At 41.5% G+C, this 20,431-nt stretch overlaps 1 protein-coding gene across 1 annotated transcript in view; it reads right to left on the minus strand.

The window, feature by feature from the left end:
- Positions 1-12,773, minus strand: part of Tll1 (tolloid like 1) — a 196,027-nt gene extending 183,254 nt beyond the window's left edge. The window contains exon 1 of the mRNA XM_031339939.1: positions 12,605-12,773. Coding sequence (XP_031195799.1) covers positions 12,605-12,773 — 169 coding nt within the window. The remainder of the gene's footprint in view (positions 1-12,604) is intronic.
- Between the last annotated feature and the right edge of the window lie 7,658 nt (positions 12,774-20,431).

Below are 20,431 nucleotides of genomic sequence, written 5' to 3' on the forward strand. Positions count from 1 at the left end.
CCCCCCCCTCCTAATTAAACTTCCAAAAACACAGAGCTGCTTGTATCTGGTGTCTGTGGACACACCGCCGCGAGCCAAAGCTATCACAAATGGTCTTGGACATTTCTAAACCCTGAAGACCAAGACCAGGAAAACCAAGAGGTATTCTCTGCATGGCACAGGGATAAAATAGCTCAGCCAATCCTCATGGATACATTCCTAAACAAGCAGGCCAGTTTCTTTTCCAGTTACTAAATCACAATCCAAATGAGTTTACTTAAAGAAAGTGATAATTACATTTACTTTGCAAAGTTACAGTAGAACTGTGCGAATCAAAAGAACAGCCTTTCATTTAATTTATTTTATCACATTTCTGCTTTTCTCTGTAAACAAGGAAAATGTGAACCATGTGCTTTTAAATCTACATAAAAATAAGCACAAAGTGTGGAGTACAGGAATGGGCTTTATCTATTCAAAAATACAGGGGGATCGCTTCTCGGCCTTTTGGCTAAGATCAAGTGCAAAAATACAGGGGAATGTGACAAGCTGAAATCACAAAATCAAATTGCTTAAGAAAGAGTAATTGAAATCAAGATTGTTAATATAGCTTTCCCCAAATAATTCTATAAGCAATTACTAGTTACATCCCATCCTAGTCCACTGCCAAGTATCAAAGTCCATGGGGTACTTACAGGAAGTACTCCCACCAGAGTACAATTCTTCATGTGTCTTGAGAAAAAAATCCTCTCAAGATGTATGAGATCATAAATTCTATTTGTCATAATTTATACTAGTATCCATTTTCAGATGCTAAAATTGAAAGAAGTTTAACATACAATTATGTCACTACTATATGCTAAAGCTAACTTTTAGAGTACAATTATGCTATTAGTATACAACAATATATATGAACTAGTATCTATTTGCAAAACAGTTAAGTGAAATTAGGAGGATGGCTCAGCCAGTAAAGGGCTTGCCACAAAAGCATGAAGAACTGAGTTCAGTCCCTAGCACCCATGGTAAAAAGTACAAAGTTCTGGGCATGTCCCTAGAATCCTAGTGCAGTCCAGGGAGGTGGAGGCAGGAGAATGGCTAGGTCTTGACAGTCAAGCAGTCTTGACAGCCAGCCAAACTAGCCAGTCTCTGAAATCTAGGTTTAGTGAGATACCATATCTGAAAAACAAAGGTAGAGAAGTAGAGAGGTGGAGAAGTGATTGAGGAAGACAAGTGATAATGTTGAATCCTGCCCCCTACAAACTACATGCACAAAGACACACATACGCACATGCATGTGCGCGCACATATACACACACACTCTAAAGTTAGAACCTCAGAATTCTATTTTACTTCATATTTGTGTGTCTGAGAGAGCCATGCTTCATTCATGGTAAATGCTCAAGAAATATTGAATGAATTAATGAACATTTGCAGCCTTAGACTCATATGCTCAAACTTAGCTCTTTGTAAACATGGGATTGTGAATGTTTAAACTCAAGTCAATCCAGATGGTAAATAAAATCCAAACCAGAAACTACTAGGAGACTATGTAGCCAAGATTTTACTCATATACTACTCAATGCTAATTGAATATTGAAAATATATCTTGAGTATATAGAATTCCCATATGTTGGCACACTGGTATCCTATCACATCTTTCTGAACAAAAATGTCTTTGTGGGGAAGGGCTTTAACTTCCCAAGAAAAAAGATGTTAGAATACTGGAGAATGAATATATCTCCACACATGGAAAAAGCAACCTTTATTTCACTAATATTTTTGTAGAGATCATCTTTCTATAAAAATAAGTACTTGTGACTTAAGAACTTCTCTATGCCCTATAGACTTGTACTGTTTTACATAAAAGTAACACAGCAGTAAGTACTGGGCAAAGTAACATATACTTTATATTTATATAGTACTCATAATAACATTATAAGGATCATATTATCTCCATTTTGTATATCAGAAAATTAAGCATAACTGAGTTACTAACAAAATTGCCAAAGTCATAGTTATTATATAGAAGGTTCAGTATCAGAGTCCATTTGTATCTAATTCTGAATCCCATCTGTTTCTGGCATTATCTAGTGTGTGTGTTCACCCCTGTACAGGACAGAGAACAACTTTCAGTAGACAGTTTTCTCCTTCTACTATGTGGATTCTGGGGGTTAAACTCAAGTCCTTGGTGTGGTGCTTTAGATGACAATGCCCTTCACAGACACATAGGTTTGAGTATCTGGTCACCAGAGAGTGACACTATTTGAAAGGACTAGGGGGTGTGGTCTTGTTAGAGGAAGTGTGGCTGGGGGTGGGCTTTGAGGATTCAAAGAGCCAATTCCAAGCCCATAGCCTTTTGCTTCCTGCTACCTGAGGATCTAAATGTAGAACTCTCAGCTACTACTTCTCCAACATCATGTCTACCTACATGCCCGCATGCTTCCTGCCATGGTGACCATGGAACTAATCCTCTAACACCATAAGCCAGCCACAATCAAATGCATTCTTTTATAAGAGTTGCTGTGGGCATGATGCCTCTTCACAGCATATAGATATAACTAATATGTCTGCCATAGACGCAGGTGTCCTTACCCTGTGATCCATCTCACCAACCTCCAAGTTATTAATAATTATCCTACTTCTTTGAAACTTTGAAAAATAATTTTGAAACTAAATCAAACTCAGACAAAATATTTGCATATAATAAGAAAAGGAAATAAGAGAAGAAAGGGAGGGAGAGAGAGGTAAACAATGTGGTTGTCCATAGTTCTGGGTTCAGTTCTTGTTTATCACAATGAATTGTGGGGCAAGTTATCTTTAAATGCTTAGCTATCTGTTTCATCAAAAAAAAAAAAAGCATACACTAGAATGTTTTTGAAGTTAAAGTTTTGTATTTGAAGTTGTATTTGAAATTCTACTCTGAATTTCATAATATCTGCTAAAGATTTGCTCCTACTGTGGATATTTCAAGCTCAGAACCCAGTGAATATGTTCTCAATAGTCAGTATTTTTCATTGTGTTTACTACTGGTAGCTGCTTCAACCAGCCAACTGCTCACACATGCCATTCCACACATACATTTAAAGCAACCCAAGCTCCCAATCTAGTCCATTATTCCCACTCTTTATTTTCTAACCCCGGTGAATATGCCTGTTGGCCACATTTTTACTCTGGCCCAGATATATACTATTTCTTTTTATGGATTGATAAAATTACCTATAAAGAACCAATGCCACCCAATTTTTAGGTTTCAAAAGGAATTCAACAGTGAAAGGATTAGTTTTTACAGATTTTGTGCTGAACCACTTACTAAAACAAATACAAACAGGAATTCTCCTGTCTAAAAATTTGGTAAAGGTAATATATTTTCTTTGAAGAAGTTATCATCAACATAACAGTACTACACTTCCAAGCAGTTTATCTAACTTTACTGTTCCTTAAAGTTTTAAAAGCATATGATCTTAGATCTTTTAGATATTATGGTTGAAAAGGGTGATATAGATAGATAGATAGATAGATAGATAGATAGATAGATAGATAGATAGATAAAATTACATGGCTTGTTTCCTCAAAGAAACTCACACACCATCTGCATATATAAGATAATATGAATCATCTCCATAAATGGTCAGCATTTAAAAGAATGCTCTTCATACCCATTGTGGATTGATAATCATGTGTTTGTTGAACTTTCTATGATAATCTCAACTGTAAAAATACAAACTATCAGCACCTGTGTGAGCAGCTGGACACCAGTAACTGATCTCTGCCCAAACCCATTCAAACTGCCTCCATAACATAGTAAAACTGCTGCCACAATTTATTTAAAAAAATGTTAAATTTTGCATGTGCATATGTACATAGTGCTAAGGATTAAACCCAGAACTCTGTGCCAGGCAAATGCTCCACCACTAAGTTACCTTTACAATTTAAATACAGGAAAGAAAAGTCCAGGAATATACCTCCCCTGCCCAACCACTCAAATATTCAACTTTACAAAAGCTAGTCATAAACATTCTTAGTTACTTCATACATGGTGGAAGTTTTCCATTTCTAGCTCCTTACACATAGAGAATACTCTCTCAAAAGAAGACCTTCATTTTACTTCACACAGTGAAACACACTGGTCTAACTCTGACCAGTGCAAGGGAAGGCCTTTAAAATTCACTAACACTGATGAAAATATGCAACCTTGCAAGAGCAAATCACTGCAGATAGATGCCTATGTTAGACTCACCACCTCTTCAAATGAAAGTCTTACCATGTTTGCATTGTATTGACTGTAGTACCAGAGCATGTGGCCACACAAGAGGGAGGGAAGACATCTAACACGTGGAAACCTAGGTTTGTTTCTCATCACTTCCTATCCCTGGGACAGGACAGGTCACTAGTGAGAGCGTTTTTCTGATCTTAATTTCCTCACATATCTGTTGCAATAATTCCCCAACCCAAACATGCCCCGGCAATGAAAACACAACTCAATTAATATGAATACAAGCTGTGTGCCTAGATTGGGCAGATCACCACTACGTTACCATCTTCCCCATCTATGAGACCCCTTATAAATTGTGGTTTCTTCCACATCCTCCTCCTCTGTTGTCCTCTCTTTCACTCACTCCTTCTCTCTCTCATTTCCACCTTCCCTTTATCTGCCTAATCACCAGCTCTTAATTTTACCTAAGTGCTGAGTCATTCCTTGATCGCAACCCCTCCCAGGAGGACAGAATTAGCATCAAATTACAAATAACCCCAGAGCTATCCTCAACACTTATCCATGAGAGACTATGATGTTTGTGTGACTGATGTGATTAACAGGGACTTCTTCCACAGACAGAGGACTCTAGATTCTTCTTATTTTAAGACTAAGTCTAACTGTGTAGCCTTGGGTGACATGGATTTCAAAAACGTCGACCAAGATGGCTTTGAACTCGCAGAGATCATCCCTAGGAGACTATGTGTGTGTATGCCACCCCAACTTCAATGTAAACTGTGTTATTATGATATGTATCTGCCAGGCGGTGGTGGCACACACCTTTAATCCCAGCACTTGGGAGGCAGAGGCGGGTGGATTTCTGAGTTTGAGGCCAGATTGTTCTACAGAGTGAGTTCCAGGACAGCCAGGGCTACACAGAGAAACCCTGTCTTGAAAAACCAAGAAAAAAAATGATATGTATCACAAAGATGATTCCTACATACAGAGACACTGAACTTCTACCCTCTTGGATACTCTCTATTTATTTCCTGTTCTCCCTTGAGGTATCTTAAAGTTTCTCCTATCTATGCAGAAAGATATATGTCACCCAGCAAGAGGATACAGCTCAATAAATGTGTCCTTAAACAATGTGTCTATTGTCTAGCATTATGTAGAGACTTAAGGTAATCTTATTAGGTTATACTCATTTATGGGTCAACTATTGTATGATCTGTTACTTATTTAAAAAATGTATATAAATATATACAACATTATATTTATGTAAGTATATATGACCACATATGCCTATCTTAAAACACAATACTTTCTAGAACACACACACACACACACCAACAAGCACTCAACTACTAAGCATTTGCCATCTCAAAACACATCATGGAAGAGGAACAGAGTTTCATGGATCCAGGGAAGAGGACCAGAGTTCCAGAGACCCAGGGTAGTCAATCAATTGACCTGCTGCCACACACACCGCCAGCACAGCATAAGAACCAGCAATTATCCCTGTAAACACTTCATACTCAGTCAAAGTCAGAGAAGGAGTTCGAAGGACTGTGATAGGAGCAAGCAGGCCAGTAACCCCTGGAGGTGACTCTGTGGTGCACAATCCGCATGCTGACAGCTCAACATGGATGAGAAATGCAAGGAATGAGCAAACCGTTACACCCTGCTGTCCTCCACCCCTGCCTCCCCCATCACACCCATCAAATGGCATCAACAGGAATCTTAGTAACATAGCAGATATCAACCCCTAACAGTAAATATATATATTTTTATCTCAGGCTCTGTGGTGACTCTTTTCATTGATGAAGTACGGCAGTGTTAAACGTTGTTAGAATGTTTTGGAAAACTCTGAGTCTGAATGCTTTGCCCAGGGTATGGACACACACAATTAGATTTTTGTTTGTAGCTACTTGTGGCCTCATTACTAGTAGTCAAGGAATTGTTTAACAGGTGATTGATGGAAAATATTTAGCTGAAACTATAAATGTGAATTGCAAGACAAAAGGCAGAATAGAATACACACTTCCTAGTTTTGCTTTTTGGATTTCAATTATCACCTAATTTACAATGCTTCTTAGTACAAATATATGGCTGAGCACTTTAGAGTGGCCTGAGAGGGTAAACACACATTTTGTAAGAAGCCAGTGAAATAAGCAACACATTAGGCCAAGGTGCCCCAAAATCCAATAGCCAATATCCAGTCTTAGGACTTAAAATGGAAAGAACTAAATAAATAAACAAGAAGTCCCCTCTGGCATTCTAGGAAAGCACATCATTCTGTGAAATTCAATTCATAGCTTTGAGGTTAGAAAGAATTTTTTAAATATTTTTCTCTCAAAGTGTTATTATTCAATAGAAAACTAAAGGAAACAAACCACTTAAGCTTTATTGCTAAATAGTTGTGCTGTGTCTAAAGATGGGGAGAAGATTCTCCACTCTTTAAAGTTTGATAATTCCACAAGTCATTCACAATGTTGGAATAAAAAAATATTGCAAATGATTTCAAAAATCTCCCAGAAAATGAAATCTTACCGCCCCTGGGGTCTCTCTGGTCCCCCGAGCACTGGCCAAACCTTGCTCTGAGCTCATGCAGAAGGCATTCCTAGATTGTGGAGGGGGTAGCAACAGAGTCCTGACTAGAAACCTAGAAACCATCACCAAATCCCTGAGCACCAGACATTTCCAGCAGAATGTACCGTGCCTCATTTTAGTGGCTATCCAACTGTGTTTTCTAACATTTCTTACAAATGCTTGCAGAAGATCCTAGTTAAAACATTTTCACAGAGAGACTAAAGCCCTGTTAAAACCATAGACAATGCCCTAAAGTAAACAATGGTTAATCACCAGGGCTAGATACAAATCTCTATCTCAGCATCATGGGGGCCAACTGGCCTACGGTAGATCTTCTATACTGTTAGTTGTGAATTTTATATTTACATGAGTCATGTTTGCTGAGACATTCAAATGTGGGGTTCATACCTATACAATAAATAAGGAAGACTTAGTTTCAACAGAAGAAATTATGTTCACGTTAGATTGTCATACGGGTGTAAGGTACACATTTTGGCAAGAACTGTTTATTTGTGGTATAGTTTGGAATGACATTTTCTGATTCTTCCAGCTCGCTTCTCTTTGTTGAAGATTGTGTTGGTTATTCTAGGGTTCTTCCTGCACGGTACTGGCATAAAATGGACATATAGCTTAACAGAACAAAGAAAACCCAAAGACAATCTCATGCATTTAGAGCCAAATCACTTTCTACAGAAGCTCCCAAAAACACACATTAGAGACAAGGTCCCATTTAGCCTAAGCTGGGCCCTAACTTACTGTGTAAGCTTGGTAACTAAGGACCACATTGAACTCTTGATCCTCTTACCCAAATTCGCAGGTGCTGCAATTTCAAATGTGTACCTTACACCTGTCAAAACACGTTTAAATAAACAGTTCTAAGAAAACAGTGTCTATGTGAAGAATGAATGGAAAATCAACCTGAATGGGGTTAAAGACAAATATAAAACCACCAAACTGTAAAACTATAAGAAAAAATAAGAAGCTACTTTATATCACTGATCCAAGCAAGGATTATATTTTGGCCAAGGATATAAAAGCACAGGCAAAGAAGGAAAAGGTAGACAGTAAGAGTATACAAAACTAGAGATATTCCACACGGTAAGGAAGAAACAGCACAGCAAAGGAACAACTTAAGGATAGGAGAAATGTTCACAAACTACAACTACTATGTAGTTAATATTTAGAATATTTGAGGAAACTAAAAACGCATACCCAAAACTATCCTGGTGAAATTTCAGTCACACTGTTTGGAAACAAAAGTGTGAAGAGTTCAGGGTAGGGAAATGAAGGAAGGGGAGGAGGAATGAGAAGAAAAGAGAAGGGAAGGGAAGGGGAGGGGAGGGGAGGAGAGGAGAGGAGAGGAGAGGAGAGGAGAGGAGAGGACGAGAGGAGAGGAGAGGAGAGGAGAGGAGAGGAGAGGAGAGGGAAAGAAGGAAACAAGCTTTAGAAAAAAATGACTTGATCTAAGAAATTCAAGGAAAAGTAATTTATCTTTTCCAATTGCCGCTAAGTTCTACTTGTGAATCAAAACACCCACTGGCTCTCCAGACAAGGGTGAAATAAGTGCTCACAGCAAACGAAGGCTAGAATTCAAGTATACAGAACATAATGCCTTATCCAGCCATTAGGCAAACCTTATTTTGGCCCTGTCTAACTTGGCTGACACCACAGGCAAAATGAGAAAAAAAAAATCAAAACATATTTTCAAGATCTGAGCCACAAAAACTAAGACAGAAGGGACTGGTTAAAGCAGCAGATCCTGAAAGTGAGTTTTCAAACCAGCGCTTGGCAGCCCAGAGAGATGCTGACTTCAAGGTAAATGTTTGGATATTTCAAATTGTTATGGAATAAAGTAGACATGGGATTGAGCATCAAGCTCTGAAATGCTGTACCTAAGAGGATGCCAGTCCAGCCAGAAAATACACCACCAAGAACAACAAAAATAGCTAACCTAGAAATGAGAAATTAGAAACCTGTGAATTTTTTTCTCAAGACCTCAGGAACATGGAAACCAGGGCCCTGGTCATGAGGAAAAGCAACAAGGAGTCCTTGGGATGCCAAAAGCTTACTTTTTCCTGACCATGCCCACAGATGCTCTTCAAAGGGCAAGTTCAACCTCTCACCTTCACTGACCTTTAAGAAACAGAAAAAGAACCATCTAGTCCGGAATGTCAAGGCAGAGAGCTGTTTCACAGGCAGCTCCCATGCAAATGCAGAGGGGATAACAAACTTACTGACAAACACTAGATATCCCTAGTCAGTCTTCCAAGTGTCTGCTCACCATTTGGACCTCTATTTTAGTCAATCCCCAAATTTTCCGTTGCCTGAACACCCTTAATACCTTCTTAAATATAAAGCAAAGAACAAGAAGGAAGAGGAAAAGAAGGAAAAGAAAGAGAGCGGACAGAAGGATAAAGAGAAAGGCATGGAAGTGGGGAGAGAACAAGGATACTTTAGTCCAATCGTTTCATAGGTCTCTGCTTTTAAATGTTGTTTCTGATGCAAATCCTGCACATGTGTTTGTAAATTTGACACTTCACAGATGTCAGTCTTCTGGTTAACACTTACTGGAGCAGCACCCTGAAAGGAGACAGGTCATCCCTTGCTTTAAGACAGGCTCCGCTCCCCCTGTCGCTGGCTCCCCATGTCTCTGGTGACCTTTTGCACTCCAGAGAGTGAGAAGCACCTAACTGTACACTCAGCTGAGCAGATGACCTCCCAGTATAGAGCAGTCAAGAGGTCAGCCTGGCATCCCTTAGTGGTATTCTATCTGCATCTCTGTACACATTCATCCACAGAAGGAAATGTCCCTCCGTCCCTGCAGATTTCATCTGTGAACACACTTGACGTATGGTAAGCTAGACCACGAATTTTCACTTGTACTGGAAATGTCCCAACCAACTCAACTGAATTATTACAGGCTTTCTTCCTCTCCTACAGTTTTCCAGACTTGAAATCAGAACACTTACAGATAAATAATTGCACTCAACTTCATAAATATATTAAGGATGGAACAATTTTTAACAAATTATTGCGGAGCATAGTTTTCCTTGGGTAGCACTGGTTTTTGTTGTTGTTCTCTTATTTGGAATAGAATTTTGTAGAGAAGACTATGAACAGCCTCGTGTTGAGTGTGTACGAAATGCCTGAGAGTGGATCTGGAAATAGGACTCTGTAATAAATATTTTTAACTGGCTATGATCTCTAACATCCAGGATTTAGATTTAAAGTAAATGAAATTAACTTCTGATATCAAAGTAATTTCCTCCAAACCAATCAGGATTACAAGAACACCTGGGCTCATTTCTCAGGTTTGTGTTTGCTGTTTTGTTTCTTTGTGTTTCAAATAAAGTACCAGAAAGGAAAATTTAAAATGCAGCAGGAATGGTGTTCTGGGATGGCATCATAAAGACATTTAATGTCACTGGGTCTTTGTCTTCCTGTCTGTGCAGTGGGAAGATTCACAAGCTCCAGCACACTGGAATGCTATGAACCTAGCTAGAACAATGGACTCAGCTAAGTTTCAAAATCATTAAAGCTGTTTGTCTGTGTTCCATCAAGTTACTGTGTACAAACAAGCAGGGAATATCAGGATGCTTGGTGAACTTCAGAAAGGACTTACTTCTCAATCCCTGACCAGCCCCTGGAATCCGCTACAGGAAAAAGACACACCAAAAGGTGATATGTACCTAGAAATCACCACTCTTGCTTTTGTACTTTTGTATGGCTGTATTTCCCAAATGTGTTCTCTCTCTCTCTCTCTCTCTCTCTCTCTCTCTCTCTCTCTCTCTCTCTCTCTCTCTCTCTCTGTGTGTGTGGGTCGCATTTCAGCAACCTTCTTTTGACTCTTACTTGGGATTTGGTGTGCTCACATTTTCCCTGTTATTTTAACTTTCATTTGTCTTATACAGTACTAATAAAAGAGACAGTAAGATTTTATCACTGTGTAGCCAGAGTAATAAATTAAAACCTTTCATCTCAGTATGTTAAAGGTGGGGGAGAACACTTGGAAAGAGACCACTGAATCTTCATACATCTTAACCTTCTACACTGGCCATTATGCAAATAGACACATGTTCACAAACATGCCTCATCAAAGATAGGTAAGAAAAGCAATAGTAATTCTAAGTTATTATTTTCTATTTTTATTCAAAAATAATGCTATACTGAAGGGGAAATGAAAAGTCAATATTACGCAAGCTGTCTTTTTTTTTTTTTCTTTTGGTGTTAATTTGCAAAGAAAAATAAACACCCATGGTTTGCATAAGCTTGAACCCACAGTAGGGACACCTCACCTTGGTAGCTTATTGAATCTTTCACAGGAAAGAACATCAAGATAGACAGTTCCTTTTACAATATTATAAATCTGGGACCTTACCCATACCTTAAGACAAACTGGAAATTCACACATCCCTTGTTGCAGCCTTACTACAAATGCTCCACCTACCAAAGGTTACATTTGAGGAGTTGCTTAGCATCTAGTCACCACTGTAGCCAGAAGAGACCCAAATAGTTAAAAAAAAAGTCTCAGGAACAGGGGGAGATTGATATTAAGAGGGAATATGTCATCAAACGTAAAAATTAACTAGGGAATTTCCAGGTTTTTCCTTCACTTGTGCACAGGTCTCCTTCATGCCCAAGAAGGGTTGACTAGAGTTTACTTATCCAGGGAAGGGGGGAAAAAAAAACAGCCACAGACCTAACCATCAGTTTTGGAATCTGGATACACTCAGGTCTACTGGATATTTGGCCCACCCTTTCTCTGCCACCTTGCCTGGAGGCCACACCCCTTGACTTGGAACAGACCACATGGATCTTTCCTGCCTTCAGTTTCTCAAGGACATCCTTACTTGGGCCTGTCACAGCAACATTCCCAAAGTTAGTTATGAGTCCATGCTGAACTGAAATTGCCTCGGCCACAATCCAACAGAACTTAAGACAGGGAATCCCCAAAACCCTCCGTGGTGCTTCAGCCAGTGTTGGGGCCCCTGGGGCACTGCGCTCACGTGGTTCCTGAGAACCTCGAGTGGGGCTCCCTACCACAAGCCTGCAGAAGCTCCGAGCGGTGCAGAGGAGGGACGCGTGGTGGCGCCGGCTCATGGGAGCAAAGAGCTACACTCCGGTGTTCCGAGCCCCGCAGGGTGATCCCTGGGCTTCAGAGAGTGTCAGTGCCATTGCAGCTCCCGAGAACTTTCAGGAAGACACAAAATTGAATGGGGTAGCAACTTAATATAAATATTTTTAGATTTATTTTTAAATGGGAGAAAATAACTGGAATCTTATCTGCAACTGAGTTCTTTTAAGGTTGTCACAACACCTTTCTGCCCTGGAACGCACACTTAAACTCTGGGTAAAACAAGGAATGAGGGTGTCCAGAGGTAGTGATGCCATCTCCACCCACCTTTTGGAAAACTCTGCCCACTCGGTCATGAACAGGCGCTGGGAAACCTCGTCCTGGAACAGCGGAGGTCTTGTCCCTTCCTGGTGCATTGAACCCGCTGTGTGCTGGCATTTAAAACCCACAGAAGCCAGCTGTGTTTATGACTTGTTTAATTTCACAGGGAATGGGGGAGGGATCAGAAATTCCAGGACGGGACGTTTGCTTTAAGCGAGGGGGACCAGTGCTTGGCATCCGATCCTACTAGCACCGAACTCCAGGGAACTTGGGCCGCCAAGGGTGGAGAGGGGGAAGGAAAAAAGGAGAGGGAGAGAGGAGGGGCGACGACGGAGGGGCTGAGCAGGAGAGAAGGAAACAGGTGAGCTCCCATTGCCTCTTGGAGGAGGAGATTCCAGCATCTTGGTCCCCAGTAGCGCACCACAGTCCCAACTTAGACAGGCACTTACCAGCTTTACACGGGTCCTTGTAATCTATAGGCTCCGTTTTGTCCTCTTCGTTCCCATCAAAAGTGTAATCATAATCGAGGCCAGCGCAGACCCAAAGCTCCCGGGAGAAAACAATACCCGAGACCACCAACCACAGGAGCATCCTCGGGGAGAGCGCTTGCAAATCCATCCTCCTCCCCTAAGAGGAAAAGGAGGGGACCAGACCCGGAGGGCCGCGTGGATATGCGGGGCTCTAGGGACAGTGTTCTTATCCCCACTGGGAGGCTCCTCGGAAAGACCTGACTGTTCAGGTGTCCGGAGACATGCGGATGTCTTCGGGACGCTAGAGAGGGCAAATGCTGCCTGTCTCCCCCGGATGCTGGGGAACTTGGCCGGGGGCCCGCGGGTGGGCGGAAGGCAGGTGAGGAGCTCGGCCCAGGGCAGGCGCAGCCAACCCGGCTCGGTCTAGGTCGTCCTTCCAGCGGCCGAACTTCCCGCGATCGCGACCGGCCGCGGCGAGAGGCGCGCACCGCGGGCTCAGCTGCCACCCGAGCTCCGGCACCCGCGCCGCGCCCCCACCGCTGTCAGGACCCCGCGGCCGAGCGCGAGCTGCAGCCGCCTGCGCCCGCCGCTGCCGCCGCCGCCGCCGCCGCCGCCGCCGCTCCGGGAAGATGAATCCGGTCTGCACATCAGCACATCTGAACTGAAAGGGGAGACCGAGGAAGGGGGTGGGGGGCAGGCATTTCTACGCCGCCAGACCTTAAAAGCCTGCAGAAGCTAGGGAAGCTCTCCACTGCCCGGAGAGCAAAGGGGTGTGAGGATTTAAAGTGCCTCTTCCCCCCCTCCCCCTGTCTTTTTTACCCTCTTCCTAACTTGAAGAAAAAAAAAAAAATCTTCGCAGCATCTAACCCAATCACTCGCATCCTGCTTACTTATTCATACAATCAGGGTCAGGATCCGGGCCACAGCCTCCTCTCTGACTTCGTTTGATAGCCTTATACAAACAAACAGACACGAGCTCGCTGACATTTCCATTTCTATTTTACTAAAGATAAAAAACCGAATGCATTCCGCATTCGCGTCCACGAACAGCAATTAATAGATGAGGTACGTGTCAGAGCAGAGCGCCAGACCGGGGGTGGCGCGAGGGATCGTGACAACTTCGCTGCAAATCTCTCTATCCTGCCCCCACCCCACCCCCAGATAAATAGGCGGTGTGCGTTTCTTTCCCTTGCTGTTTAACCTTCCTACCTCAAGAGTGGAAAAAAAAGTATCTGACCTTTCTCTGTTTGGGTAAGAAAACAGACTTCTGTGCAAAGTCAGTCGCCTAACCAACAAAGTTTTACTAAGAACTGGAGAAATTAATTTAAAAAAAAAAAATCGAGTTCCAGATCGCACCAGCAGGAAACGCTAAGCCCTCGCTGATGGGCTGGAGCTAGGGCTCACGTGGGCGCAGGAAGGGAAGTTGGAATACTCACTCGCCTCGCAAATTTTCTGACAGGTCTGGCGCCCGTGCCCAGCGCCTCCTAGTACCCATCGGCTTCACTTGTTTGATTTCCTCCCTAGGTCAGGGTGTAAGAGCCGGCAGCTGGATCAGAGAGGTAAAACACTCCTCAGCCCAGCGGACTCAAGACAAACACAAGTTGTGGGAAATCAAGGAAGGGAAAAAAAAAATCGGAGGAACTCTCTGAAAAAAAAAAAAAAAAAAAACCCTGGTGTGAGCAATTCCGAGGTTTACCCACATCTGTAAGTAGTTTCCAAAATAGGTGAGACGACTACCCCCACCCCCAAGCTTCCGGGGGCCTGGCGAGCTGAGCTTTCCTTTTCTAACAAGATTCTTTACTGTCACTTTAGCAGGGACTGTCTTCTGGTGTCTTTGTATCTTTATTTGAGGAACACATCCCTGTTCAAAGTAGCCATTTAGGAAAAAGTAAGGATCCAGGGAGCCAGGAGTCAGAGAGAGTCAGTCAGTCAGTCAATCAGTCAGTCTCTCTCTCTCTCTCTCTCTCTCTCTCTCTCTCTCTCTCTCTCTCTCTCTCTCTCTCTCTCTCTCTCTCCCTACCCCTCCGTTCCTCTCTCCCTCCCTCCCTCTCTCCCCCCTGTGTCTGTCTGTCTGTCTTTGTCTCTCTGTCTCTCTTAGGATAGGAAGAAACAACCTTTGGCTTGGGGAATGTGACTACTCTATACTAGCTGCCGAAAAGCAAGCAGATAATCTGGAAGATGACATACTGTTTCCTACTTGAAGGAAAAGGGTAGGAGGATCCAGACGGAAATGGGAGGTGATTTTTTTTCCCCTGGGCAAAGTTGGAATTTCTTGACGGCCACTACAATGATGACCTCTTTCTGTAGATCTTAAACATCTAACCCTGTCATACAGAGCAGACCCAGACTGCAGGTTAAAAAAAAATGCTTGATAAGGAGGTAAAGACACTGCTTTCCGAAATTTCTTGCTGAGTCATGATCAACCCAACCAGAAAAGCTGTGTGTATAATTAATGCCGGTGTTGCTCCTGCAGGGCTAAGCAAAAGTGCGTCCTCCGTTGCCCAGCTCAGAACTAGAAATGCAATTTTTCTTTAGAAGACCTCTGCTCCTGAACTGCTGATTGTGTGCGCATTTCTTACCCTGGACCTACTAAATGCCAGGAAACACCTAAGACTCTCATCATCTAAGACGATTTTCTTATATGATTTTCAAGAGCCTGTACCTAGAGTGCACATCCTTGGCAGGGATGAACATGGTTTATCATTTATTGTGAAAGAAAACGGTACCATATGGGGACATCTGCCTTACTGTTGATAGACAATGATGTCTGTTAGATCTTCCTTACAGATCCGTCACTGCTCAGTTAAAAATGTTTAGCTGTGTCCTGAGAGGCTCTGACACATGACTAATACAGATGTAGAGGCTCACAGCCATCCATTGAACTGAGCACAGGGTCCCCAGTGAAGGAGTTAGAGAAAGGACCTATGGAGCTGAGGGGTTTGCAGCCCCTTAGGACGAACAACAATATGAACTAACTAGTACCCTCAGAGCTCCCAGGGACTCAACCACCAACCAAGGACTGCACATGGAGGGGTCTGATTGTTCTGGCAGCATGTGTATAGTAGAGGACTACAAAGTTGGTCATCAATGGGAGGAGAGGCCCTTAGCCCTGTGAAGGTTCTGTGCCCCAGTGTAGGGAAATGCCAGGGCCAATAAGTGGGAGAGGGTGGGATAGCCAGCAGGGGGAGGGGGGAGGCAACAGGGGTTTGTTCAAGAAAATATCTAATAAAAAATATATATGAAAAAAATGTTTATAAGTTTGAACTAGGGACATAGTTCATAGAGAGCTTGCTTAGCATGCACAAGCCCCTGAATGGCTCCTCATTACCACCTAAAACAAATTTAAACTTAGTGGAGGGCAGGTCGTTCAAGGTCATCCTCAACTACATAAGGAGTTTAAAGCCAGCCTGCAATGCATGTGACCCTCTTTCAAAAAATGAAATAAATTAATGAATAAAAATTTAATATATTTCTATCCAGAGAACTGGTGACTTCCATACTAGAGTATCAGATTTAAAATAGAGAAGTGTTTATTTATGGTTAAAATGCTTGCTATGAGTATATTCTGAGCCTCATATCCTGAAGAGCTTCAACTTTTAAAATATTTATTATTTAGTGTGTGGTGTGTGTGTGTGTGTGTGTGTGTGTGTGTGTGTGTGTGTAAGCAAGGGAACAACTTTCTAGAGCTGACTCTTGCCTTCTAGGTCTGGCCACCCACCTTGTGGACAGTCACCTCTGTCTCCTCAGCGCCTGCCTTAGCTGGCCCACAAGCTTCTCTAAATTCTCCTGTCTCTGCCTCCTTCCCAGCTTTAGGAAAGCTGAATTATAGATGTATTTCAGCATCCAGATTTATGTGGATTTTGGAGATTGAACTCAGGTTGTCACATGTGCATGCAAAATGCTTTCACTCACTGAAAAACGACCGCAGCCTTAGTTTTCAGTTTTTAAATCTTAGACTTAGCTCTATTTGCAACAAATCAGCTAGGTTTAAATGTCATTTTTTTCTATAGTTGAAAGCAGATTTTTGTCCTGAACATGTAAAAAGATCAATTTGGAAAAATCGGACTGTGGTTAAGAAGTTGAATCTGAGTGAAGGTATAGACATGTGTAGTATCTAAATTCAATCGCATCAGGAAGATAAAAAAGAGAAATTGATTTCTTCAGGAAAACCTGCTGACATGGCCTTGGCATCTAGCTGGTAGCTGCCCTTGACCACCACCTTGGGACCTGCAATGACACTCAGCCCCTCATGATAGGAGCAAATTGTGACCCCAGAAAAAGGACAAGCTTCATAGCAAATCATCATATTTTCCTTGCTATCATAGTAGTTAAATTATAATGCATCTGTAGAGAATGCCAACCAGATATGTCTGTTTTATGATCTAGCCAATTAGTCAAAAGCTTTCCTATGACATTAAGTAACATGTGAATAAATTCCCTTCATGTGTCCTGTGAAAAATGATGCACAAAACAATAATATCATTTAAAATAAGAAAATGAATCACCTAGTTCCTGGAAAATATGTATCTGGAAAACTAAATGAACAAAATTTTTCAAACTTTATTGTGGAGTGAAATGTGGGTTTCCTTCCCATCCTCTCAGTTGAGTTTTGTTTTGTTTGTTTTTGTTTTTGTTTTGTTTTGTTTTTAAACATATTAGATTGTAACTAGGGAACTCTATAAATATACATTCCTAGGAAGCTGTCATTGTGGGGGCGGGGAGAGGGTGAGGGGTGGTCAAAGACAGCCAATATTGGCAATTTTATGTTGCTTCAAATTTTAGAGGAATGCCTTATGTTATTAGCATTATTCTTCCTGATGAAATTTTATATACTTTAGTAAAATACTTTCCTGTGGACTCTGAACCTCTGTGAAATCCGATCTCTACATTTTATTATTATTATTATTATTTTTCTTTTTTGGTTTTTTCACGACAGGGTTTCTCTGTGTCGCCTTGGCTGTCCTGGAACTCACTCTGTAGACCAGGCTGGCCTCGAACTTAGAAATCCGCCTGCCTCTGCCTCCCAAGTGCTGGGATTAAAGACATGCACCATGCCACCCCGGCCTACACTTTCTATTATAATACTTAAAAAAAAAAAAAAAAACCCCTGAAAACTATGAATTCATTTTCTGTGTAGAAGTGTTTTGCTTAGTGTCTGTCTGTGTACCATGTGAGTTCCTGGTACCTGAGAAAGCCATAAGAGAGAGTTAGGTCCCCTGGAATGGGAGGCAGTCCCATGGGATGGAACCAGCATCCTCTGAAGGAGCAGCAAGTGCTCTTAAGGAAAACTAAGCCACCTCTCCAGTACCAACACTGTGACTTTTTAGGTCATATCATTTTACATGTCACCATTACAGAATGCCCCCAGTTCCTTTAGCTCTGTTTTAGTTTATTCTTGGCAATACAGTTTTTAGGATTTCTTTTTTGAAGTTCCTTCGTGGTGCCAAAGATTAAAACTAGAGCCTCAGGCAAGCCAGGTGGGTATTCTACCACTGAACCATATCCCCAGCCCCACAACCTAAACTAATTAGAGTGATCCTAGACTTAGTCAAGATCTGTCTGTACTGCTAATAACAACTGGTACATATCACTATAGTATCAGCTAAGAAAGAAGGGAACGTATGGCAATATTTGCTTCAGAATAAAAGTTATTATTTGTTAAGGAAACAGCTTGCAACTTCCCAGGACAGAAAGGAAGTGTCTTGTTGCAATGTATTCTGGATACTTGTTTGTTCATTTGTTTGTTTTCCCTTTTTCTTTTATTGAAAATAGATTTGCTTTCTCACACAAAAGATCCTAATTATAGTACCACCCCTCTTTATCCCTCCCAGTTCATCCCCACATTTCCTCCCATTCTGATATACTCTTTTTCTGTCTCTCTTTTTTTTAATTTTCTTTTTTATTAGATATTTTATTTATTTGCATCTCATCTTTTTCTGTCTCTTATAAAACAAACAGGCTTCTAAGGGATAATAATAGAACAAAAGCTAACACATTGGAATTGGAAGTATAAAGAAGAAGAAGGAGAAGAAGAAGGAGGAGGAGGAGGAGGAAGAGGAGGAAGAGGAGGAGGAAGAAGAGAAGGAGGAGGAGGAGGAGGAGGAGAGGAGGAAGAAGAGGAAGAGGGGAAAAGGGAGGGGGAGGAGAGGAAGGGGAAGAGAAGGAAGAGGAGGACATGGAGGAGGAGGAGGAGGAAAAGCACCCAAGAGAAGGCACATGGACAGAAACACCACTTATTTGCAGAGTCAGGAATCCCACAAAAATACTAACCTAGAAGCCATAATGTGTCCACAGAGGACCTGCTGGAGACTCTACACAGGCCTTGTGCACAGTCCCTGTAAGTTTGTATGATGTGTGATTATGTTGATTTAGAGGGCCTTGTTTTCTTGGTGTGCTCCATCCCCTCTGGCTCTTACATACACTCTTTCTGCACTCTTTCAGAGGGTTCCCTGTGACCCTGTGGGAGGATTCTATGGAGATATCACATTTAGAGCTAAGTGTTCAGTGGTCTCTCACTATATAATAATGTCTGACAGTAGGTCTCTGTATTTGTTCAAAGCTGTGGCAGGAGGAACCTTCTCCATTGCTGGCTGAGCAAGAAACTGATCTTCGAACATAGCAGAATGTCATTAGGAGTCATTTTAGTACAAAGGTTTTATTTTGTATTGTTTTGGTTTTTGTATTTGACTGTTTGCTGGTTTGTTTTGTTATTAGCAAATAGTATTTGGTTTTATCCTAAGTCCCTGGGCTATCTAATCTCAGGTTCTTCATTACCCAAGCAGTGTTGGGTATGGGCTCCATCTCGTGGAGAAGGAATTAAGTCAAATAAGATATTGGTCGGCTAATTCCATAAGCTTTGTGCCACTACTATGCTAGCATATGTTGCAGACAAGACACCATTATAGATCAGAGTTTGGGGCTGAGATTTTATGCAGAGTACCTTCCTGTTCAAAAGACCATAGAAAGTATGGGTGAAGGCTCTATGTAGGCACCAGCCCAATTTCTTCATGTTCAATAACTTGTGTAGGTGATCTACACAACTATGAGGCCTAGCTAACTGTCAGTCCGTGGAGGGCAATCTATGGTCTTGACAACTGCCTGGTTTGTTTGGGGATTCCCATGTGATCTGATTGGTCAACAACTCAATTAGGTGTAACCCAGTGTTGAGACTAGAAGCTTTACTTGGTGATTTGATGACCAATTGGGGCTCTGTCTTTCACATTATTTGCAGATTTTAATTAGAATAAATATATGAATATATATAGATTTTAATTAGAATATATATGAATATATAGAGAGATTTTAATTAGAATATATATGAATATATATAGATTTTAATTAGAATATATATGAATATATAGAGAGATTTTAATTAGAATATATATATTCTAATATATATGTGTATATATATATATTCTGAAACTTCTGTTGCATTTGGCTTCCATACTGTCCCTCAAATGGCCCTTGTAGAGAAATTTTAATCCAGTAACCTGGTTGCTCTGATGGAATTGAAAGACCTAGGTCTTCGTGATCTGGCTGCAATGCTAACATGCCCTTTATACACACCTTTAATCTCAAACAATGAAGTCTAATTGAGAGGCAGACAGAGTAATGAATCAGGAAAAAAGATCTGGCAAAATGAGTCAGAGATAAGATACCTCAGTTCTCAGGAGAAAAACTATTTAAAAGCAGTTCAGGAAGAGAAGAGAGAGTGAGTTTTCAGTTCTGTTCAGCCAGCTGGGAGTCAGAACAGTGAGTGCAGTGCAGTGCAGTTGAGTTTATTCCTGAGTTCATGCAGTTCAGAGC

This window comes from Mastomys coucha, unplaced genomic scaffold, assembly GCF_008632895.1.
Source record: "Mastomys coucha isolate ucsf_1 unplaced genomic scaffold, UCSF_Mcou_1 pScaffold22, whole genome shotgun sequence".
Classification (NCBI taxonomy): domain Eukaryota; kingdom Metazoa; phylum Chordata; class Mammalia; order Rodentia; family Muridae; genus Mastomys; species Mastomys coucha.